The following is a 23,935-nucleotide window of genomic DNA, read 5'->3' on the forward strand; positions in this document are numbered from 1 at the left end:
TGTGAAGCGTGAACATTGATCGCGCCGCCCAGAAAAGGTTGTAATGTGACTAATAAACCACTAGAGGGCAACAAAATCTCGAGAAAGGTGGCGTAAATCAATTAATTGCAACGTCACTCAGGTGCGGTCTCTACGTCAAACGTGCAGATACGTATGATGGACTTCAATACTTGTCAAAAAAGGTGGAACAATTCAGCATCAAGAAGGTCGGTATTAAAATTAGTGACTGTGAAAATTATCAGAAATATTGCGTAAGTTCACATACAAAATCCTTGTTGACCCTACATATCACTTTTGTGTATTGTGAACAGATGGCCATATTTCCGTATGTAGTGTTCCAACATTTAGCATATTGTCACTTTAGCATTTTTAAAGTGACATTTCGGTCGACATGAACTATCTCAAATACTTTCCCTTCTACCCAACTGTTTGCCTGATGCAACCCACGTCGAGTTGTAGTTAACTTAAAACATCTTAATTGGACAAATACCTGCGATTTTATTTAAGAAATGTGACGGCGGTATTGTGTCTAAAGGGTATAAACAGTACTAGCGACGTCTACCACTTTTTTTCATACGAGTATCATCTTTTGAAATATTCGATACGAAGTAGCTGATACTTCCAGTTCTATAAAACGTCATTCAACACGATAGACATTGTGAACAGTCTGTTTTTATTCACCTTTTTATTCTGACGCAGATGATTCACCGGGATGACAAACCGCTGCCATCTTTTGAAGCTGCTGCTGAAGAGAACTTATTCCGATGTTTTTTTCTGCGGTAAGTATTTGATATTTGGGGGAAACGTGCACACATGACAATGTTTTGAGCCATCTTGTTAGACATCAGTTCAAAGAGTATCTCGAATGATATTAATTTTAATTGAACTATTACTTAAGTACAGTTTTAATTTTCCCATGTTTTGGTGCAATACCAACATTGAAAATGTGCGTAATGTTACAGTGACCAACAAAAATATGAACACTATGATTTGGTCATAATGATGTGTTTCGGAGAGCCAAGTATTTCTTTTTTAAGAACCTCCGCCTTATGCATAAATACTTTGCAGGGTGGTAGACACTCACTTGTCAGTTTTTTTCCTTGTATGATTTTTTTTTCTAAGAAATTAAGACATAAATGATGAGTGTAAAATAAATACTACTACTACCGTGTGGACAGCGAGCACAATATGGTAAATAAGTTAACATAAGAGGATTCAAAACAAACATGTGCAAAATGGAGTTTTTGAGGGTGGTCCAGTTCATTTAAGGCATCCCGTGCATCCGTCCGACTGGCGGCGTTGTCGGTCAAATCGCGGCGTGACTGTGTCGGGGGTTGTAATTCTCTTTAGGAAGGCGTGCTCGCTCGCCATGATTTGCTGCACCAGAAAGTTGGCCGCCTCGTCAATGTTCAGGTTGTCCTGTGGCGAAGAAGAAAATAGAACAGTAATGATTCACTTTTCTTTGCCTTTTTAAGCTTTTCACTCCCTCCGAAACAGTGTATATTTTAATCTATATATTTTACATGGAACCATCAAATCTAATTTTACTACACATGCGTCATCTGAATCGTGATGCGTATGCGCTAACCACTTTTCCACCGTGCCGCCGCTGTACGTATATTAGGGTTAAAAGATTAAAGCCAACCCTGGCCGAGGTCTGGAAGCAGCCGGCGAATCCGTGCTCCTTGCAGAACTGCTCCATCTTCACACCATTGACGGGAAGCTCGCGTCCCTGCTCGCACTTGTTGGCCAGCAGCACTGTAGCGATACCGCGGCCGTCGGCCAGTGTCAGCTTGGAGTCCAGGTCCGCCTTCCACTTCAGCACCGCCTCAAAGGTGCTGGGACGCGTCACGTCAAAAACGATAAAGGCGCCTGTTGCCTCGCGGTAATATACCCGCGTCATGTTGCCAAAGCGCTCCTGGCCTGTCAACAAATACAACCCAAAAAAACTAACTTATAAGAATTAATATACACTATATCAAATTTTTATATGGTGGGCACACAGAGACAAACAACCATTCATCCTACAAACACACCGAAGGGCAATTTGGAGTGTCCACTATAGCTACCGTGCATTTTCTTGGAACAAGGGAGAAAACCGGAAAACCCGGAAGAAAACACAAGGGCAGGGGGAGAAAGTGGAAACTCCACACAGAAAGGCCGCAGCCAGAATCGAACCCAGAACATCTGAGATGTGAGGCAAATTTAATCTTAAAAAAAACCCTGTAACCTGTCAAAAATAGAATAAAAAAAAATGACTTTATTCTAACACAAATACAACTTCAAGCTTGTAATTTTACAACTTGCTCCTTGGATAAATTAAAAAAATCCTTGGAATTACTTGGAAAAATAGCATTCGGTTCCTGTATGACAATACGGGCGCCCGTGGCACTTGTTGTGAGTCATGTTACCAAAATGCTCCTGACCAACGTTGACACACTCACACAAACCCTTCCCTCACACACGCATACACACACTGCTATCCACACATTAAAAGACATTGTTGTGTTGTTGATATCGCAGCACATTCCTGCAGTGCGCACAGGCTGTGCTTGTTGACACTGACAATGACTATTTGCGCAAAACCGGCTTTTGTGTGTGTGTGTGTGTGTGGGGGGGGGTGTAAGAGCAGGTTCTTGTGGTCGCCGGCGTGACGTTTCCCATCTGCGATACAAATAAGCAAGCAGCTGAATCACCGGCCGCCATGTGACAGGATGTGCACCCTGCACTTCCTTCTTTAACAAAAATATATATTTGATACTGTACAGACTTTCTGGCATTGTGCCATCAGTGGAAGGCAAGGACAAGACCGCACAGTACAGTAGACTCAGTATCCTCCAAAGTCATCTGCAGCACATGACTTTTTTTTTTCCCCACCACAAATATTGTTTTCATATCATTGTTCTACCTTGAAAAAATGCCGTAGGCGTTATCATAATGTGACTTCAAATCACAATTTCAATGGAATTGTGATGTCTAAATCGTAAATAAAAAAGAATACCATAATAAGCATTCTTTTTTTTCAAATCTGGAATATTATGATACAGAATGGGAACGTGTGCTGTGGTCTGACGAGTCCGCATTTTTTTTCTTATCGATGCCTTTGCTTATTGCAGCCAGACAATTCCATAGCATACACCGCATGTGTTAGAACATCATGGCGTGAGAGTATTCGACAGATCTGCCCGTAGTTCAGTCCTCTATGCCATAATTGTTAAATATGACAACAGAGATCACAGACTGTTGAACAGCTGAAGCTGTTCATCAAGCTAAAATGAGGAAAGAACGCCTTAACAGCTTGTGTTCTCAGTTCCCAAATATTTATTGAATAATGCTGTTTTCTTTCGTGGAGTAGGTGTTATACAGGTCACTTTATATGTATATTTTCCCCAACTTATCTCTACCCTTTCCCTTAAATCTTATGGAATATCTTGCTTATGCCTCATTATTTGAAACGGCACGCATCCGGTGTGGATATCACGCTCCATGCAAGCAAGACAAAGAGCACATTGATGACCTGTCTGTGTGTTATACCAATTGTCACATTGGACTCATGAGTACCCCCCCAACAATGATGCTAACAACCCTCACATGAGCGAGTGAGGCTGACGTTGGGTTAACGGTTGATTTCTCCACAGCTGCATTCTTGTATGTGACTTTTGTAGGTTGGAAAAAAAAATTCCAGTCACATTGCGAGGTTTTTAAAATAGAACAAATATGGCCTCTTAAAGTGAGTTTTACTGACAGGATTTTATGCTCCTCATTGCGATAACGATCAGCCATGACTGAGATCGGCCGATACCAATTCCCATACCCGATCACAACATTGATTAGCTACACATTTTTCAGTGTTAGAGCTGGTCACTAACAGTTATTTGGATCATTGAGTAACAATTCTTTATTCATTGATCAATTATGAATATATATGTATGTATATATATCCAAAATCAATAGTAAACTCAGATTTTTGTATTAGACTAAAATATAGAAAACATTTTTAAACATTTGCACACATCAATTTTACACATTTTCTGACCTTTACTGAACAAACCAGTAACCTGATTAAAGTATGTTTTTACATGTTCTGCACCTTCAATTTGAAATAATGTCATGTTTTAGAACATAGGGATGGTCAGTCAATTTCACACATGAATCAGTTGTTAAAATACTTTGTTGCAGCATTAACAGAATTGCATCTTTAAAGTGGAACACCTCAGAGCACCCTACTCATCCCATCTATTTTTGATAGTGGCTTTAACAGTCTAACCCCAACTTCCATGAGTCCAACCGGAATAAATCCAACGGGTAAAGTCGCTTTAGCATTTGTTGAAGTCAACTTTGTCCGCGAGCTTGGTGTAGTGGTCTACTCACCGGCGATGTCCCATAGCTGCAGGCGCACCGTCTCATCGGCGCCCCAGCGCAGTACCTTGAGCGCAAAGTCCACTCCGATGGTGGCACGATAGTTGTGGGAGTAAGTGTGGTGCACGTAGCGGCGGATGATTGATGTCTTGCCCACGCCCAGGTCGCCGATCACCAGCACCTTGTACAGGTGCTCCTTACTGGGGCTCGCCATTCTCCGCCTCACCTTGCGCCACTCATGCTCCGGCTTGCTCTCTCTATTGGGCGTGCACGCACGTAGTGACAGTCTCACACTTGTGGGCTGTTGTGAGTGCGCAGAGACAGCCTCTGACACGCTCAGCGTATGCATGTACTCCTGCTTCCTGTTCACATGCTAATTATATGGTTAGCACTGCATGAGAGAAAAAAAAAAAAATCAGTCAAAAGTTTGGAAACCCCCTTACATTGAACTTCTCTAACACTAGAAAAGGTCAAAATGTCAGGTTCAGGCAACCTAGAACATTTAATAAACAACACACAAGGAAGGAAGACAAGAGGCTTTAGATCATTTTTGCTCTCAAAAATAACGGGCAGAGATGTGCAGTTATATTCTCCTACTGCTCTGACCACACATCCTGTAACCCCTCTTTAATTCATTAGAGTTGCCCTGCTTACAAAACGTCGCCTCCTTAAAGGTTTGGGTCATACCACACACAACGATGAGACGGCAATCAACGCTCTATTTTGGTGTGTTATTCCATTATCAGTTCATACAGTGGCTACTATCTTCTCCAAGAACATAACAGTATTATTTTCCTTCATTGATGCATTTCTAAGCATTCTTTGTTTATCCGGCCCCACCCATGCAGAGGAAAACGGCATGAAGTTCATGATGACAGAAGTGAGACAGGAGCAATGGCGTGGACCACAGCCATTGAGCGACGTCCTGGACGGGGCAAGGCAGCCACATGGTAAAACGAGCCGTTTTACTTCCTGATTAGAAGCATCAGTACCATAAAACTCATATTTAATCAGAATTTAAATCGTCAGTGTGCCAAAGGTAATTTATATGCACATATTACACTGTGTATAGTATTTAAATATTATGGTACGTAATTCTCAAAGCCTAATTTGAACCCAATTGAAACCAAAATCCTGAATTGACGCTTCAAATTCAAGTTTGACTCCCTGAGCGTTTGAATAATTCCAAGTTTGCTCATTTGACTGTGGCAACCAATAGTGATAATTAACCATCGGTAAACACACTTTGAAATAAAACATGCTCTTCAATCCAACTGACTTAACTTTATTTACACAATGACTACTCACTCAGTCAACAGTTCCACTTGAAATAATAAACCCGCTATTAAATGTTTAAAGGCTAAATGCTTTTGAGTTGAAATAATTGATCAGTCTATAAATAATGTAAAGAGTTTCTATTGGCACAAAGCTATATGGTAACACGGCAACACTCCCGTCAAATAGGGCACCGACGCGTTTCTGTGTTGTGAACATGCAACAACACACTTCCTTCAGATCCTGAAAATCTTATATAAAAGATTGACATTTACGTACAGAAGCAAACATTTCATTTTTAAGATCTGTAACAATTCAATTATTCCATTTTGAAGGAAAAGAAAAATAATTACAAAGTACTATAGTCTGGCTTAGAAACATAAAACCCTTAAAGAAATTTTTTTCACAAAAATGTAAAAGTTAAAAGCTAAAAATTGACTTCTTGGAAAAACATTTTATTATCAACACTGTTTTAACACTGCTACACTATTAGTCCTGAGGTGTTGTTTTTGTTTTGTTTTTTTTTTGGTCCATTTTAAACCATTGACATTCACCATAATGTTTTTTCTTTGAAGCTGAAGCTAAAAAAAAAAAAAGTTTGCTTCCAAGCTTGTAAAAAAATCTTACAAAGTCGGAGACCATAAGAAAAAACACGCAAAGAGCTATCATGCAGCATATTAATATTATTAACGCAAATAGAAGGGGAAAATGGCCTTTTTAAGATCCATAAAACAAAGTTTCAAGAGTTCAGCAAGCATCAATGCATTTTCAAAACACACAGGAAGTTAGACAAAGTAAAAGAACATTGTCACTTTACCAAGTTCATGTAGACTCGGTTTTGTGCTTTACACTGCTTTGCTCCTTTAGCATGGTGTAAAAAATTGTAATAAATCACTTCATTATTATTATTTTTTTTAGACATTCTGCTGAAAACGCTTCCCGGTCCCGGGCGGTAAAAGTCACCTTTAGAAAAGCGTGTTGTATACACCTGACGTTCTTCTTGTTGTAGTGAATCCATTTCAGATCAAAAGCAGGACATGGATAGTTCACGTAGTCAGCATTTGTGCAGGTAAAATCCCTTTTACTCCTTAGCTTCCTTTTAGCATTAGCGTGTCTGTTTAGGAACTTTTGGACTGTTCCTGGAAACGTTCAAAATTCCATGATATAAGCTTGAAATGAAACCATCTTCCCGTTTCGATAAGTATTCAGCCTTTGCATTTCCTATTTAGCACAAGATCTGTATAGTTCCTGGAGAAGATGTCATTTTGGTAGCGATTAATTTCCGTTTACACTTGCATCCTTCTAACATTAGCATATCATCTTTACTTGGCCATTAAAGGAACATATACATGTAAAAAGTTTCCACTATTTACAAGGCACCACAACTTTGGTCCAACGTAAGTGTTTAGAGCAGAGGTCCCCAACCACCGGTCTGTCACCGGGCCGCATGAGCCGCACCCGAAATGATGATGTTTTGGAGCAGATTTAGTTAATCCTTGAACAGTTATAGATCTGTGCTTTATTTGGCTTGGCCATTGTTTTTTGGTGCCGCCACTGGCCTTTGTTTATTACATTTTGTAGTGAGGAAGGATAGTGTGTCTTCAGTTGAGAGCAGTCACTATCTGTGACACACACGTTGTTCTGTCTTTGAAATCTAGCCCGCAACTGTAAGTTGTACTTTTTGTGAGAGTGTTATGTATGATAACACGCCCAAAATTAGTTTGTGTGTTGATCCATCATCTCGTGATTGTGGATATACGAGCCAAGTTTTTATCTTGAGCATGTCATATAATGCTGCCTTGTATGCGTTTAGCTCGTTAGCATTTCCAGTCGTGCCTGGTAATTTCTTTTGGTAAATGTTAGCATATGCAAAGGTTTTGCATTAATAAATACTCATTTGCATCTAATTTAACGTTTTGTATTGAAATGAATTGCATTTGTAATTCTGCTTTGATTGATTTAATCAATTTGTTTACATTTTGTAAGAGATAAAGTTCTTGCATATGGGACTCACCCGAGTAACTGAGTAGTAGAGATGCGGTTATATGTGCGTGTTAGCGATTTTAAGCGTTGACCGGTCCGTGGTGATAAAAAGGTTACGGACCCCTTGGTTTAGAGAGAGGAAGCACTCTGGCTGTAGTGCCGCGGCAGGAGTTGGCCGTATTCCGCCTCTGAGGCGCCGGACAGCGAGCGCGAGGAGCAAGCGTCATAGCTGGCCTCGGAGCTGAGCGAGGCATCCCGGAACGGTGACGGCGGCGTGAACACGGCGAGCTCCTCGGTGTCCCTGGCGCGGCGCGCCACGTGCTCGTACAGCTTTCCCGCCGGGCCGTCGGTGTGGGCTGCGGCCTGCAGCGTGGCGATGTCCAGCTGGTTGAAGCTGTTGACAACGCTGGTAATTTGCTCCATGACGGTGGCACCCCCTACCGGGCCGCCCACCATCCCGAGCTCGCCTACGCCGACGACGCTGATGTCACCGACGGGTAGCTCGGCCGGCGACGGTCTGGCGTTGTCCCCGTCTTGAAACCAATGACTCTCTACGTTCGCCGGTGCCTCGCCGACGCCACCTGTGGAGAAGGGCTTGATGATGGCGGTCTGGTTGGCTTCCAAGGCGTCCTTCTTCTTGACATGGAAGGTCATCCTCTTCCAAAGGTTGGGCCTGTAGCTACGCTCGTTCTGCTCCCAAGCAGCGGACTTCCCGTTGGAGCTGCAAACAAAACGCTAGTTACAATCTCAGCCGTCTGCGTTCAAACTCCTCAAGTTCTTCAGTAATTATACATTGCCCTCAGTTATCCCTCATCTGTGCTGGAAAGAAAAATCCTGGTGAAATTCCCGTAGGATCACCTAAAATGAGGCCGCTACTGCCGCTTCTCGACTGACATTTTTTCCTGGTTTTGTCCATTCTGCCTGTTGTTGAATTGGGTTAAGTATGAATTTCCTGGAAATGTTGAAATGTATGTAGTGCAGGGGTGTCAAACATACAGCCCGCGGGACGGCTCTGGCCCGTAAATGCATTTGATTTGGCCCATGAGATAACTTTGTATGTAAAGTAAAAAAATTAGCTGAATTTTTTTCAATTAATGAAAATGTTTTCATGATTAATAGTATTATTAATGTTTTATGATCTATTGTGATGTTATGCTTGTGCCATTTTGGACGCTATTAATTAAAATAAAAAAGAATTCAAAATAACAATAAAAATTGCGCCCAAACACCCAATAGCCACATGAAATCCTTACCTGACATCATCTTGCGCGGATGAGCGGCGCCTGAACAGGTTGGCCATGCTGCTGGACGGCTTGCCCGCCTTAGTGGCCTTCTTGGCGTTGCCCACATGCATGCGCACCACCGTGGATGTCGTGAAGGCACTCCGTACATTCTTCTCTGGCTTGGCTAGCATGATGTACACCTGAAGGCCAAAAATACAAAGCTCAAAAAGGCGGGGATAGTCAAGGGAGGTGCGGCGGCGGCGGCGCAAACCTTGGGCACAAACATGCAGCAGAGAGCCACGGTGGCGCTGAGGCTAACGCTGAAGCACATGGTGATAATCTTGTAGTTGGAGCCAAAATAGATGGGCACAAAGGCCAACCAGATGATGCAAGTGGTGTACATGGTGAAGGCGATGTACTTGGCCTCGTTGAAGTTGGCCGGAACGTTACGAGTCTGCCCGAGAAAAGAAGAAACCCCGCACTCAAAAAATCTTCAAAAAAAAACAGCTTGTGTGGCAAAAAAAATCTTAGTTTGTTTAAAAAATTAGGAAAACCGGCCTGAATTTTTAAATAATGATAAAATATTGCTTACATTGAAGAATATAAATAATATAAAGTCAAAAATTTTACTCTGGAATATTTTCTTAAATTGTTTTTACACTCAGATTGGGAAGTCTTGAATTAGGTTTTCTATTTAGTAGATTTTTGTCTTAAAACAGAAAAAATTGCCTAATTTTCCAGTTTTTTTTTTTCTTGTTTTTGGTCCAGCACGTTTTGCAATTTGCGTAGATCATATCGACTATTCATAGTGCATGTTCGGCCATACCTTGAATGCGTAGAAGGTGCAGCTGAGGATGAGCAAGCCATTGTAGCCCAAAGGGGCTACCACTCCTAGAGTAGTCAGGTTGCAGATTAGGTGCACCTCACGTATGCTGGGGTAGTCATGGATCACCTAAAAAAACACATTTGTAATAAAGAACATTTACTCAGTTTGACGTTTGGTGCACCCCCTCTTCGATACACGCAACTTGGGAAGAAAAAACAAAACAGGAAAACAAAACCATTAAAAAGCCATACGCCAATTTCAACTTCACTTACCAAACACATGTAAGTATCCAAAGTACAGCACACATTTTGTACCTCTAATTCAATACAGTACACATTAATTTTGGCGTATTTGCATTGAACATAAAAAAAATGCACTTTTGTCAAGCGCCGCCTAATTGCCCCTTTGTCAATAACAAGGCTGCGTGGATAATTTTGTGGGCAGACTTTGACACATTATGAAAAGGGCAAGACGGCTTGACTTGTGTCCTTTAGCCCCTGGACGTGAGCAGAACGAGGCAGCATGGATGTTAGGGAATACAGCGAAGGGCAACCTACCATGCTCTTACATCAGTCGTCACTTGGGTACAGAACATCCCAAGTAAGATGATCAGCAAAGCATTTTTGGTGACCTCCATTTCAAACAAATTTCTCCACTACAACCATTAGAAAAATGTCACACACCTCTCTCAAAGTAGTAATTCGTGCACCAGTTTTAAAAACATTATATAACCGGCGCGCCCTCCTCTCAAAAAGGCCAAAACAAACTTTAAAACCACCTAAACGATATTCAACATCCTGTCTGAGCTGGCACACCCTCGCCAAACAATTAGAAAACCAAAACCTGTTCCAAGCAATGACTACTTTGAGCCTTCTCACAGATTTGGCGCACCACTTCTCCCTTCACAAAAAAATAGTTGAACCCACCTGTGGGGGCTCAATGACAAGCAAGGCCACGATGATGGCGAGCTGCAACAAGATGAGCAAGAAGGCGATGACCAGCTGAGCGCAGGCGGACATGAAGCGAGGCTTCTTGGTGCAGATCTTTTTCTTGCTGCCTGCCAGGATGCGAGCGATGCGGTTGGTCTGTTTTACAAAAACATCAAGTGCATATTGAGCTGAAGATATATAAATACATCCCGATAATCCCCCTCCCTCACTCCCACTACAACATGATCTCCAGCCAACATTGAGCAGATAGAGTTCAATCCATGTCACTTTCATCCTCACATGGCAGGTTATTACTCTACTTTTCACTTTCATATAGAGCAACCAGTAAAACAAATGTGTGCATTTGTTCAAGGTGTATAAATCCAATCAGGTCTTGTATAAAAGCTTGTGATGTTTAAACTTGAGATGTATATGACTGTATATAAACATTGTCTTTAGGAACTAGCTGAATGCATGAGCTAAATGAGTAAAATGAGAATGCATAAATGTCAAATTCAATTCTGGAAACTTTTTTTTTTTGGCACCTTAGTGACCAAGGCGGAGTAGCTCATGGCGGGCGACAGGCCGATGCCGAGTCTCTGCAGGTAGCAGTAGACCAGGTGCGGCTTGGCGATTAGGCTGAAGGTGCACGCGTAGCCCAAACAAATGCCCGCCAGGATGATGTAGCACAGTTCCCGGCTGGACGACTTCACCACGGGCGTGTCCCAAAACCTTTCCATCGATCAGAAGATACGTGACTGTCACTAGTTGAACTGGTTTATTCACGAATCTGGCTTTATTATCACCCAACTTGGGCTGACTACTTACTTGATGAAAACCGCTGTGACAAAGAGCGTTGCCAGCAGGCCCAGACAAGCAAACACGACGGCGGCGATGGGTTCGGGATCCCCCCAACGCACGTACTGCACCGGGATGGGTTCGCAACCTGCGCGGGGTAAGAAAAACGCGAGGTTCGGCCAAGTGCATTTTTGTCTGGTTTTCTTTTTGCTACTTACCACGCAGGTCATCGGTGGGCCACGAGCCCAGCGGGCAGGCCCGACACGTGTACTCATCGAACACAAACTCGTTTTCCTTGCAGGGCGTGCACGTCCAGCAGCAGCTCACCTCACCTTTGCGGATCACCTGTCAATATTGATCCCAAATCAAAAGCCTGTCAGGTGAAGATCATGTTTTGTTTGTAAATCCACGACGCACGTCTCAAACCTTGATCTGGGCCTTCTGGCAAGGCTCGGAGCAGACCGAGAGTATGACGTCGCTGTCGTTGCTCCAGATCTCCTGGTCGTTCATGCGCAGGCCGCCCTGGTCCCAGCTGCCCACGTGCACGTAGGAGTACTCGTCCTCGGCCATCTGCTTGAAGTTCATGATCTCATACCTGGAACAAAAGCGCCGCGGATGGAACGTCGGCCGTGCGATGAGAAGCCGCTTCCTCCTCCTCACCTGCCAGGTGAGTCTCCGTTCTGGTCAAAGTGGATGACTTCTCCTGACACGCCCGTGAAGTTGGTTCGCATCAGGAAGTCCAGAAGCTGGCGCCCGTCGATGGGCCGCATTGCTTCACACAGACCCTGAACATGGCAGAACGCAATCCCTAACGTTGCTCAACTTGACCCCATAATAAAGACCTCACGCTGTCTTGAAGTCCTAATTTACAACCCCAATTCTGGCTGAAATTTCACTGAAACACTTAATCTCATTTAGAACTGTAACCCCAATTTGAAATCCAAATATGAAAATATTTGATATAAATATATGATATAAATATGTTGGCGCTAAAGATGCAGACCTGTTCAGTCTGTTAAACACAGGATGTTGCTGGAAGCAGGCAGTTAAAAAAAAAACAACAAAAAAAAACTAATTTCCATATGGCATCTTTCTGCATAAATATCTGATGTTACAACCTGGGGCTTATACTCCAGTGCGGCTTATTTATGACAAACTCCTTGAATGTACCTTATATCCTGGGCAGAGATCCTGCTGCATGGCGTGCAGACCATACGCCATGGAGTAGATTGCGTTAATGACAAAGCCCATCTTGGTGTCCTGGGCGTACTGGTGGCGCAAGTTCTCTCTCCCTGCAGGGTGGGAGATGTTTTAAAACGTGGCCCACTGCCACCTACCGGCACAGGCAGGAAGCTCTCACAGCTGCAGGTGCGGTTGTAGGCGGTGCTCTCCTGCGGGACGCCCCTCAACTTGCACTGGAAACGGTGCTGCCAGAATTCGGGGAACCAGGGGTTCCTCAGGTTGGTGTCGGGCTTGAGCTTCAGGTAGTAGTCGTCGAACCACGTCACGTAGGCTGACTTGAGCTTGATGGTGATGCCGCCCGCCGCCTCGCGCTCCAAGCCGTCGGTCACATCGTAGCGGTCCGCCCAGCCGTCGCTAAGCAAGAAAAATGAGAGGTACGGTTTTCTGCTGTTGAATTTGAATTTTGGTACGCAAGTGTAAAATGCAGTTAACGATGTCAAACTAATGGATGGGGAGCCAGTTTAAGTGGGCCATCAAAAGCCATCAAAAGCTCATTTTGTACAAGACAACCTCCAAAATATTGACTCAAATATCCTATGCCTTTTTTTTAGAGTGTAGGGTTTTTAATCGAAGTTTGAATCCAGGATGTGGGTACTTTCCCTCAAGTGTGCTTGTCAATTGAAAAAAGTGCTTTACTGCTTTCCTATTTTTGGTTGTTCTGGATGTTTGTTCCTCTGCAATAAAAGTGGCTACTCGGAAAACGATCTGCTTCAAAGTTCACCCGTGTTGTGTTATAAGTGTGTGTGTGCGTGTAGGTGGTGTAGGAGCAAGCGGCGGCGTTTGTTGCTGCCCTGAGCGCTCGCTCGCGTGGGTTTTGGGTTCAGGAGTGATTCAAACGATCAGAGTCGGAGCCCCGTGTGCTTTTCACTGCAATCCTCTCTGAGGATGTGTTACAAAATGGACGCCCACACCATGCTTGTGTAACTCCGGGACGCCGTTCGTCGGAAACTTTTTCGTTCTTGAAAGGGCCGTGCGCATGCTGAGGTGCAATCAAGCGGCGTCCAGCGGGAGCGACGAAAATAGACGTGAGCTTATTTGGCCGCGGTCCCACTATGGTCTTCATACTTAATGTGTCAGGTCATGTGTTTTTCAGCTGGCTCTCACCAGACACGATAATAATGTTAAGAGAGAAAAAAAAAAACAATTGTCTCCTGTCTTCCCAAGGCTTGAAGCCCTAACACTGGCTTCAAATGTTTATTTTGAAATCAAAATCCTATATGAGCACCTTAACCCTTGTCTGAAACCCTAACCCAGGCTTGATATGCGATTTATTTACATAACCTTGGTTGAAGCCTTAAAGTATGAGAGCCTCAACTAACCCGCAAAACTAAACCAATAATTAAAACATGACATTAAACAATTTCAAACCTCGACTATGGCCTGAAACCATTTTTTGCAATTTGTAATCCTATTCGTTGCTTGAAACCCTACCCACACCATCCAATATACATTCACTTTAGAAGCTTTTAAAACTGATTTAAAAATAGTTTTTACTCTTCAATTTGATCTGCATGCATTCTTTTTACAACAGTACAGAGGTGTCAAACTAGTTTTAGCTTGTTGGCTGCATTGAAGACTCAGGTCAGACTCTGTTAAGATTGAGCGTGGGAGTGCTGCAGTGCATTATGCCCGCTGTAAGGTTACGGTCCTTTGCACATAAATAAATAAATTAAAAATCTGTGATGCATTGAGGGTGTGATAAGAGAGGTGTGAAGTTGTGAGGGATCACTGGATATTTGACACCCCTGCACTAGTAAAAACCCGAATAATACTTTCATTCATAAAAAATACATTCATAACCTGTATGACAGAACCTACTTTTTTTTCTATTTGCATATTTACCCATGTGAAAATGCGTCTTGAAATATTGCCTGCCCAGTTGCATAGTGACAACAGTGACAATGAAGCCATTTTGTCTTGAACAACATGAATATCACTGCTCAATTCCCAAAAGCAACTCAGCACACGTGTGAACACGTTCGGTGGTGCGTTTTGCGATATGTAGTTCAAGGTTACTTTACATGTTTCCTCTCCTGCCGCAGCCCACACGTGCGTCTCCTAATGAGCAGAAACATTTATAGAACGCCCGGCAACCTTAAAATAAAACACCTTCAATCCTGCTTCTCCGTCAACCCCCTTGCTTGGCGCTTATTCCTCTGCCCACCAGCAGCTTCGACCCCCCCCCCCCCTCCCCCCATCGACCCTCTCTTCTACTCCTCCGCACGCTTTCCTTCCATCCAAGTCTTGAACACATTTAGAAAAGCACAACAGAAAGATCTGTACCTTTCGGTTTCCATGGTGATGAAGGATGGATGATGGGACGTATAGGATGAAAATGAGCTCCCTTCTCGGTCTCACCTCCCCACCAGCAGGAATTCGCCCACCAGTCGCTGTCGGCGCATGGCGGCCAGGATGCCGCGCACGGTCATACCCTCGCAGAAGCAGGCCACCACGCGCGCTTTGGGCAGGTGCGCCCGTAGCTTGTGCAGCAGCCGGTCGAAAGCGCGCTCGCCCGCGTTGCTGTAGATCTTGTCAGAGTGCGCCATACAGATGCCCTCCTTGGCCGCCATGTCCTTAAACGCCTCCATGCCGCTCTCGCCATAGTTACCTGTGGGAGGGCAGGCGTTTTGCTGAAAACATGATTTTAGGGGTGCGCGTCACGTTGCCTTTGAGCCATGAGTTTTAAGTGTATTTTGAAATTGTCCTTGCTATTTATGTTCTTACCCTCAGTGTGTATGGCAGACACATAGCTCCAGTTGTACCTCTTGACAATGTCCACCATGGCTCTCGCCTGTTGCATGTCTGATGGGACCACCCTCATGAAGTACTTAAACAAGCTCTGGAAGAAGAATCATCAAGACGGCGCCGCGTTGGACTTGTGCAACCACAAATCTGATGCATGTTTGTTATACTGCAATTTTCAATGTTAGGTGACTCGATCATTTGTTAACCAATGTGATGGAAAATTAGTATTCAACCTAATGTTTATTGGCTGATCACATGGTTTTGTTTAAAAAGATACTTTCACTCAACCAAGCATGAGAAATATTTGTGCAACTAGGCTGAATTATCCTGACAGATTAGCAAGTTCATGACACCCGTTTTCCCCTCTTGATTTTTTATTTTTTTTTTTAATTGATCTCGACTAAATTCAAAAAGTTTCCCTCACCTTGTCACTCAGAGTCATGCTGGTGGCCGAGTAGGCGATCTGCGGTATGTTGAAGAGTTGCAGCAGGTTCTGCACCTGGATCGCTACCGAGCTGGACCCGGGACCGATGAGGCCCACGATGGGCTTCTTGCTTTGCGGCACCGGCGCAATGCCGCCGGGTGCCGTGCACCTGGCGTGGCTCTCTTCCTCCTCGCTGGACACCAGCGTGTCTCGAATGAACTCTATGCTCTGCTCCAGAGCCACGGCCGAGTGCCAGCACGAGTCCCTGCGGGAACATACAAAGGTGCGCCTCTGGGGTCTATTCTAGCCCTGCTCCCGTTCACGCTTTACACCAATCAACAGCAAAAAAAAAAAAAAAACATTTCCTTGCCTGCATTTTATTAAATATTAGCAAGATGCCTTTGTCTTAATTGTTGAAGCTGAAAAAAAAGCGGAATTTACGTTTTTGTATTGTAAGAGCAATTTGGAGTGTCCAATAGGACTACCATGCATGTTTATTGCTTTGTTTATGTTTATTGCATACTTTATTGCAGTATTTACTCGATTGTGGAAAGTAGTCTGCTCGGGGAAGTGAACAGAATAAGCATTTCATTGTGTAGCACTACTACGAATATGACAATTTAAATCTTGAATCTTGAACCAGTTGAAAGGCACAGGGAGAACATGCAAACTCCAGAGATATTGTTAAAAAATATTCAAGTGCATGGGAAAAAGATTAATTTATACAAGCCATTGATGGCAGTGAACGTTAGCTTATTCACTGCCTGCCCAGTAAAAATCATCTGACGTCTATACCCGTCAATGGCAGTGAAAGAATTAACTTGACGTAATTTTTTTTTTTTTTTTTTTGAGAATATTGACTTTTTTTTATCTACATATTTAATGTGTATAGATGATTACTTCTTTTGATTTTTAAACGAGAGAAGAAACAAAAAATGTCCCCTTGAAACAGCTCCAAACAGCTTGAAAACGAGACCTAAATGCTAGAGGTTTACCTGATCTCACATCCCAGAGTGATATTGGGGAGAATGTTGGGGTCGGCGTTGATCCGATCTAACGTGTGCATCATGGCCTCCACCCTCTGGATCCCATATTGCTCACGCACCGCCCCGCATTTCCTCTCATGCACCTTAAGAGAGGTCCTCGTTTAAAGGTCACGTCACACTTAAGTGATCATCAACAACACCCACCTTGTCTGCAGGCGGCTGGTGATGAACGGAGAACAGGGCTCCGATGATGATGTCGCCCGGGATGCGGGCCAGCACCCGTCTCTCGTTGTTCTGGGCGAGGACTCCCACCCCGTCCCCGGGACCCGGTCGGCTCAGCTCGGCTCCGAGAAGCACGCTCGCCGCCAGCAGCCGCGCGTACGCCCCCAATCTCCACACCATCCTGCCGTTCCTCCTCATGTCTGCCGCCATCTTCTCAGAGGTGAGGTCCGCATGTGTGCAGCTCCATGCTATGCTTTAAAGTACTTGAGGATAAGGACGGGACAATTTGGACTTTTGCACAAGTAAACAAACATTCCACCACTGTCCATGGTGCTGAATAAACAGTTGATCTGAACTGGCTTTTCATGACCTCCGCCATGAAGCTTGGATTTTATTCTGCCTATTCTACTTTTTGGTTTTACCGCAAAAAAAAGTAGACAATAATTCGCATGCAATTTTTTACATGTATCTTGTGGGGAGAATTTTGTTGCTTGATCACGATATGTTTTAAAATAACATTAAAAAAAAAAAAAAGCTCATTCCAATCTTGTATTTCAAATCTTTTGTTTAAATAATATTGTTAAATTGATTTTGGGTTGACTAAAAAATTTTTTTTTTCACCGTTTTTGCAGCCCAAAAATTTAATTCTTGTCAATTTTTTTTCATTATTATTAATTTTTTTGAAAGGAATACTTATTGAATAGGAATGACTCAAGTATCAATCTAGGAATTAATTGGGTTTTTTTTGGGTGGGGGGTGCTCATTCAGGCACGCGTTTTAAAGGGTGTTAAGTGTAAAATTAATGTCAATGTGAGCCTAGCCTGGTTTTGGTTAAATGTAACACACATGCACACACACACACACACACTCACACACACGCATGTCGCCATGCAAAAGAATAACTTGAACTAAACTACAAAGAATATTCTGAATTCTGGCACTAGTCCAAGTAGTGCAGGTGGCTTTAGACAAGCTTGTTTACGATTTTGTGGAAATGAGTTGAATCGTCAACGTTCTTGGTCTTTGTTATTTCAATAGTCCTTGTACTCCTTGTAAAACACCTCCTTTACTTGTAAAACACCAAGTTTATGGATTAAAAACGCATTACTCTGCTGTTGTGCGTAGATAATAAGAGCTCCTCTAAAAATAGAAATGAGCCATCCTCAAACTTTTTTTCTTCCTACCTGCTGTGCTCCAGAATCCAGGAAAAAGTCCATCCAGATGTTAGCGTATCCATCACAAGGAAATATTCTTAACGCTGATACATCATATCACCTCTTGTTGCTTTAGTGAGAAAATCTGTGCCAGCAGCAGCGGCGGCAGCAGCATCAGCGCACCCTCCCAGGAACCGTTTCTGCCTTCACCGCCCCCGTTTCCTCCCACTCATGGATGTCTTCATTCGTGCAGCATCACCACTGATGAAAGTGGTAGCTCTCACGTTTGCAGTAAGTCACGCATGCTTTTCGGGTAAACTACTCACAAATCCACCCATGACATTTGCAATTTCTGGAGGAATTGCCTGTAAAGGCTGAAATGTGGAATGATGGATTATTATTTACATTTTTTTTTTGTTGGTCCGACATTCGTCAGAGGATTCCCGCCCACTTTCCGTCATTTTCTGTCGTCATTTTTTCAAACCAGACGAAATTGTAATTGTGGTCAGTCAGTCAGTCTGCGTATTTTTGCCCAACCTTCCGCCACCACTAGAGGGCGACTGCAGGCTGAATACAGTTTAAACTGTAAAGATGCAGCAATATAGCAGATAAACATCCAAATCAGTTGAATTATAATTCAGTACGCAAAAAAGGGGCTGATTGACATCTGACGTAATGTCTATCCCGATGATTACAATGTCAGATGAAAATTGCAATTCTGACATTTTTAAATCACTGTTTTTTTGTTTTTGTTTTTTTTAAGCATTCTCTTTATAGGGGAGGGGGGGGATCTTGTGCACCATATACGCTTTCGGCGGCCAAATGAATCTCTTCATTGCTAGATTTCGATGTAAATTCTTTAATTCGTAGAAATGTTATGCGGGGTATCTGTCTCATTCCGTACCACAAAGGCCCCTCAGTTTTACGATGCCTTCGAGGGTTTTTTTTTTTATGTGGCTTTGCGGCTTCTACTCCGGCTCTGTTTGTGTTGTGGAGCGATCATGGGTTGTGGTTGTTTGCTCAACTTAATTGAACTTTAGTCACAGAGCACTTGAACAATCCATCCATCCGTTTTCTATAGCTGCTTACAATACTAAACTAAAATACAAAGACTATATATATTTTTTTATTAACTTTTTTTTATCAACTTTGATTAACTTTGACAGTTGTAAACGACTTCTGGGAAATACTTTTCTTACAGTACAAACTTTCTCTTGGAAAATCAAAACTTGTCCGTGTTGTTAACGCTGTAAAAATCTAACTCTGGCAACTTTCTTACGACTTTGCTCATGTAGATATCGTTATCATACTCTATTAGCAGCGAGGTTGCACAATAACTGTTTCCACTGACACCAATGAATTCATTCTTCCTCTCAGGCAAAATAATATAAAATGGCCCTCAAGGACTGGTTTCGTCCATGACCCAGGTGTCAAACTCAAGGCCCGGGGGCCAGATCCGGCCCTCATTTTCTTTCGAAATGCTGATTTGACTTCAAGTTTCTGGCTAAAATAGCAAACTTGCCAGTTGTTTTCAACCTTTAAAGATTTCCGGGGAAGAAAGAAGCATTTTTCTTATTGCCAGTGTCTGTTTTCAAAACTAGTTAAGTATGTGGGACAAACACACTTAAAATTGTTTTGACTTCACAGTCATACCGGCTCCTTTGACAGAAACTATAACTACAACGTGACCCACCATAAAAAGGATTTTGACACCCCTGCTCTATGCTTTTGATTGTTTAGTTTCTGAGTAGGAACGAGTCCATAAAGTGTGTACAGATATGTTTCAAAATTCGTTGAATTCTTTTTTTTTTTCTTTCTGAGAATTTTGGCAGCGCCGATTTAAAAATGTGCAGCTTCATCACGAATCTTTTCTGTCTGAGTGGTCGCGAGCACCCTAATGGCATCAGCGAAAGCTTCATCCTGAGGTTAAGCAGCATGTGACCGGGCTCAGCCAGGAAGGAGGAGGGGTCTCTGTCGGAAGGACCTTTAAGGCCTGAAAGTGTGACAGACTGTATTCCAGGCTTTTTTTCCCCCCTCCGTCAGCCGCGATGTGGCGTGCCGCCGCAGTGGTTTTCGCGCTGGTCTGGTCGCCGGGGCTCCAGCAGTTCCCGCGCCCGTGCGCCACCCGCCAAGCCCTGCTGGCGAAGGAATGCTGCCCGCCATGGGAGGGGGACGGCTCGGCGTGCGGCGCCAGTTCCGGTCGGGGTTTCTGCCGGGACGTGGTGGTGCCGGACACCCCGGACGGGACGCAGTACCCTTTCGCGGGCGCGGACGACCGGGAGAGGTGGCCCCTGGTCTTCTACAACCGGACCTGCAGCTGCATCGCTAACTTCATGGGCTTCAGCTGCGCGGAGTGCAAGTTCGGATACTTCGGGGAGAACTGCCTTGAAAGGAGGGAGTCCCTGCGGAGAAACGTCTTCCATTTGACTCGAGCCGAGAGAATCCGGCTGGTCTCCTACCTGAACCTGGCCAAGCGAACGCCCAGCGCCGACTACGTGGTCGCCACGGCGACCTACCGTGAGATGGAGAACGGGTCCAGCCCCGGCTTCGCCAACGTGTCCGTGTACGACGTTTTCGTGTGGATGCACTACTACGTGTCCCGCGACGCGCTCCTCGGCGGGCCGGGGAACATTTGGGCCGACGTGGACTTTGCCCACTGGGCGCCCGGCTTCCTGCCGTGGCACCGCGTCTACCTGCTGCACTGGGAGCGCGAGATCAGGAAGATCACGGGGGACGACGATTTCGCCATCCCTTATTGGGACTGGAGGGACGCGCGGGGATGCGACGTGTGCACCGACCAGCTTATGGGGGGCCGCCACCCCCGGGATCCCAGTCTGCTTAGTCCTGGCTCCGTCTTCTCTTCCTGGAGGGTACGGTAAATCCGCTTGGCTTTCAGGACCTCTACCAGCTTACTTTTAGCTACTGAATTTTTCATACTGTTTTTTGATGTTTATAAATTCACGTAAAAGTCTTGTCTAAACACTGCGGTATAGAATTTTTGGTTAACGTTTTCCATTCTTACGCAAAGAAATGTGCTCTGATTGTTGAAGAATTAAAACTCTCATTTACAACACTTGTTAGTTGTCTAAAGACTAGTCTGTCAAGTTTGACTAAATCATTATTAAAAACATCTAAAAATGTTTTTTAAATAGAGCCAAGGGGAAAAAACACAAAGTAAAAAAATATGAAATATTTATATGCCACACTTAACATTGCAAATATTCTAATGGCCTTATTATTTATTAGCTGATTTGATTGCTCAATTTCTGTCTTCAGTCTGTGTGCTCCGAAGCGCAGGAGTACAACGCTCGCGGCGTTCTGTGCGACGCCCGAACCGAGGGCCCCCTTCGCCGTAACCCCGGCAACCACGACCGCAACCGGGTGCCCCGTCTGCCCACCTCGGCCGAAGTGGCCTTCACCCTCAGCTTGGCCAACTACGACACCGGTGCCATGGACCGCACCGCTAACATGAGCTTCCGCAACACGATGGAAGGTTGGAGAGGAACCGCCAAATGAGTTGCTGTGAATGGTGCTGGATGGGATTATTTTTCTCCTTCCAGGATTTGGTGACCCCCAGACTGGCTTGGGCAGCAGCGCTCGTATGGGTATGCACGCTGCTCTGCACGTCTTCATGAATGGATCCATGTCTTCTGTGCAAGGCTCGGCCAACGACCCGGTTTTCCTCCTGCACCACTCCTTTGTGGACAGGTAACCTGACGTGGACTTTCGCATTGTGGGAGTCCAGGCTAAGCCAACCAATGAAGTCATAGAAAGGCTTGGAAATGTCATCGGTTGTTCGCTAGCGCCACCCGGTGGTTTTTGAGTGTCACACACAAAAATTTTTATTGTACCGCATTCCCGAGTTGCCGTTGAAAGGATTAATGCAGAAATCGTGGGAAATGCATGATGAAACACGTAGTGTTCTTTACAATATTTTTTTTTTTTTTTTTTAATGGCAGTAAATGAACCTGACATGGGCTAAATTTGACATCTATAGTAGAGGTCCCCAATAAAAATCTCAAGCGTTGACCAGTCCGCGGTGATAAAAAGTTTGGGGACCCCTGCACTAACACATTGCTACTGTATTTCCCCGTGTTTAGTCTCTATGAGGAATGGCTGAGGAGGCACAGGCCCGACCCGTCCCAGTACCCAACTTCCAATGCCCCCATTGGGCACAATGGCGAATACCATATGGTTCCTTTCTTACCTGTGCACACGAACAGAGAATACTTCATAACCAGCAAAGAGCTGGGATACGAGTATTCACGCCTACTTACTGCCAGTAAGTTGTTGCCTCATCATTTGTTTTCGAATACACACATTTGTGATGATTCTGATTAGGCTTTGGTATAGAATTTCGAAGAACATTTGAGGAAATTGTTAAGTTTATCCCAAGTGTCCGGGGATTTTTCACTAACTTTTGTGAAAACACAGTCAGAATTTTTTTTTTCAAGACGACACAATGTTTTTACCTATTGAAAACTCTAAATTATGATTTGAATGTTTGCAAAAACTCCTTTGCAGACCTGCTTCTGTCAGAGTCCATGCGTCCTTATGTTGAGGATTTCTATGCCGCGTGGCCATGGCTGCTGCTCGCCAGCCTATGCGGAGCAGGCCTGGCGCTGGGAGCCGCCACCGCCGTCGTCAATATCAAACGCCTCTTCTTGGTGCGCCCTCGGCTTCTAGAGTGGCGCGGGTGGCGTTTATTCCCATTCTCAATCATTCCGGAACAGCAGCCTCTTATCAAGAGAGATGAAGAGCAACCCCGTGGCTACACGGCGGCCATGTGATAACACGTCATTAGGTAGCGATGCAGCCTTTTTTCACCACGTCTCCATTACAATAAATACTTTTTTCTTTCTTCACTTTTATTCGATTGCTTTAGTTTTGTACACAATGGTTCCACAACTTGATGGTATTGACATATACATGTTGTCTGTCAGAATCCTATACTGTATTACAGTACTTTGTCATTGCCTTTACTGCCCCCAAGAGGACAGAAAAGGAATTGCACAAATAAAGTGATCAATTCATCACGCTTCTGTGGGTTAGAGCACAGGTGTCACACTCCAGGCCTGGAGGGCCGGTATTCTGCATACCTTCTCAAACACATCTAAAACCTCCTGTCCTGCATGGCCAGTTTCTTGCATGTTATCGAAGCTTCTCTCTCAAACACACCTGAAAACACCAGTTCTGGAGGGTCGGCACCCTGCATGTTTTTTAACCTTCTCTCCCTAAAACACACTTGAAAACTCCAGTCCTGGAAGGCTGGTATCCTCCATGTTTTCAAACCTTCCCTCCCTCAAACACACACACATTCCAGTCCTGGAGGGCCAGTATCCTGCATGTTTTTTACCTCCTCTCCCTCAAACACACTTGAAAACTCAGGTCTTTGAGGGCCGGCATCCTGCATTTTTCCAAACCTTTGCTCTGTTACACCTGAGTAAGGTAACGATCGGGATCATTTTCAAAGTCCTGCAGAATTTGCCAATAAGCTTTAATCATGGGTGTATTTTGGAAGAGAAAACCGGAAAACATGCGTGATACCGGCCCTTGAGGACTGGAGTTTGACACCTATGGGTTAGGTTCTTCGAACACTTTGAGGTTAAAGAATTCTTTCATCTGTGCTGATGAGATAAAACAAGTGAAAAGAGTGGAAATTTGGTCATCCAGCATTATGACATCACACCTGACATTTAGAAATGACTGTTGGACAGTTTTCAAAAAAGGCACAAATATCGAAACTTGTCGAATTTGGGAAAAAAAAAA

General features: G+C 44.1%; 3 protein-coding genes across 9 annotated transcripts; 1 reads left to right on the forward strand and 2 right to left on the reverse strand.

Moving 5' to 3' along the window:
• Positions 1–133: 133 nt before the first annotated feature.
• LOC148408569 (tyrosinase-like) lies at positions 134–23,918 on the forward strand. 5 transcript variants are annotated; one of them, XM_088440431.1, is made up of 16 exons: positions 134–206; positions 700–779; positions 5,208–5,309; positions 11,146–11,550; positions 11,695–11,773; positions 11,887–12,060; positions 12,692–13,009; positions 15,366–15,565; positions 15,817–16,087; positions 17,006–17,232; positions 18,303–18,457; positions 19,544–21,036; positions 21,443–21,659; positions 21,727–21,874; positions 22,267–22,448; positions 22,691–23,918. In XM_088440431.1, the coding sequence occupies exons 12-16, from the start codon at positions 20,215–20,217 to the stop codon at positions 22,954–22,956; spliced, it is 1,635 nt and encodes a 544-aa protein (XP_088296557.1). In that variant the 5' UTR covers positions 134–206; positions 700–779; positions 5,208–5,309; positions 11,146–11,550; positions 11,695–11,773; positions 11,887–12,060; positions 12,692–13,009; positions 15,366–15,565; positions 15,817–16,087; positions 17,006–17,232; positions 18,303–18,457; positions 19,544–20,214; the 3' UTR covers positions 22,957–23,918. The 5 variants fall into 5 exon arrangements, with proteins under 5 accessions (XP_088296557.1, XP_088296556.1, XP_088296559.1 ...); XM_088440430.1 differs by having other exon boundaries at positions 15,366–15,560; XM_088440433.1 differs by having other exon boundaries at positions 15,366–15,560; positions 19,988–21,036.
• Positions 675–4,605, reverse strand: rab38b (RAB38b, member of RAS oncogene family). Its single transcript, XM_088440437.1, has 3 exons — positions 4,372–4,605; positions 1,646–1,923; positions 675–1,419 (listed from the first exon to the last, which is right to left on the reverse strand). The coding sequence occupies exons 1-3, from the start codon at positions 4,571–4,573 to the stop codon at positions 1,261–1,263; spliced, it is 639 nt and encodes a 212-aa protein (XP_088296563.1). The 5' UTR covers positions 4,574–4,605; the 3' UTR covers positions 675–1,260.
• Positions 5,624–18,362, reverse strand: grm5a (glutamate receptor, metabotropic 5a). 3 transcript variants are annotated; one of them, XM_088440427.1, is made up of 18 exons: positions 18,197–18,362; positions 16,995–17,265; positions 16,800–16,933; positions 15,805–16,069; positions 15,360–15,474; positions 14,994–15,243; positions 12,754–12,989; positions 12,564–12,685; positions 12,054–12,178; positions 11,820–11,988; positions 11,612–11,738; positions 11,424–11,541; positions 11,141–11,327; positions 10,593–10,751; positions 9,667–9,792; positions 9,112–9,294; positions 8,871–9,040; positions 5,624–8,338 (listed from the first exon to the last, which is right to left on the reverse strand). In XM_088440427.1, the coding sequence occupies exons 1-18, from the start codon at positions 18,247–18,249 to the stop codon at positions 7,747–7,749; spliced, it is 3,402 nt and encodes a 1,133-aa protein (XP_088296553.1). In that variant the 5' UTR covers positions 18,250–18,362; the 3' UTR covers positions 5,624–7,746. The 3 variants fall into 3 exon arrangements, with proteins under 3 accessions (XP_088296553.1, XP_088296554.1, XP_088296555.1); XM_088440428.1 differs by having other exon boundaries at positions 16,995–17,275; XM_088440429.1 differs by lacking the exon at positions 18,197–18,362 and having other exon boundaries at positions 16,995–17,530.
• Positions 23,919–23,935: the final 17 nt, after the last annotated feature.

The sequence above is a fragment of the Hippichthys cyanospilos genome, chromosome 18 (genome assembly GCF_059441005.1).
Source record: "Hippichthys cyanospilos isolate Australia breed blue-spotted pipefish chromosome 18, RoL_Hcya_1.0, whole genome shotgun sequence".
NCBI lineage: Eukaryota > Metazoa > Chordata > Actinopteri > Syngnathiformes > Syngnathidae > Hippichthys > Hippichthys cyanospilos.

What these genes read in the sequence shown, in the direction of transcription:
- LOC148408569 (XM_088440431.1), top strand. Translation starts at nt 20,215, where the DNA reads ATGTGGCGTGCCGCCGCAGTGGTTTTCGCGCTGGTCTGGTCGCCGGGG. An exon ending in CCGTCTTCTCTTCCTGGAGG is followed by an intron (nt 21,037 to 21,442) that starts GTACGGTAAATC and finishes TTCTGTCTTCAG; the next exon opens with TCTGTGTGCTCCGAAGCGCA. An exon ending in CTTCCGCAACACGATGGAAG is followed by an intron (nt 21,660 to 21,726) that starts GTTGGAGAGGAA and finishes TTCTCCTTCCAG; the next exon opens with GATTTGGTGACCCCCAGACT.
- grm5a (XM_088440427.1), bottom strand. Translation starts at nt 18,249, where the DNA reads ATGGATACGCTAACATCTGGATGGACTTTTTCCTGGATTCTGGAGCAC. An exon ending in ACCAGCCGCCTGCAGACAAG is followed by an intron (nt 16,934 to 16,994) that starts GTGGGTGTTGTT and finishes ACCTCTCTTAAG; the next exon opens with GTGCATGAGAGGAAATGCGG. An exon ending in GCCAGAAGGCCCAGATCAAG is followed by an intron (nt 11,739 to 11,819) that starts GTTTGAGACGTG and finishes CAATATTGACAG; the next exon opens with GTGATCCGCAAAGGTGAGGT.
- rab38b (XM_088440437.1), bottom strand. Translation starts at nt 4,573, where the DNA reads ATGGCGAGCCCCAGTAAGGAGCACCTGTACAAGGTGCTGGTGATCGGC. An exon ending in GCAGCTATGGGACATCGCCG is followed by an intron (nt 1,924 to 4,371) that starts GTGAGTAGACCA and finishes ATTTGTTGACAG; the next exon opens with GCCAGGAGCGCTTTGGCAAC. An exon ending in GCTTCCAGACCTCGGCCAGG is followed by an intron (nt 1,420 to 1,645) that starts GTTGGCTTTAAT and finishes TCTTCGCCACAG; the next exon opens with GACAACCTGAACATTGACGA.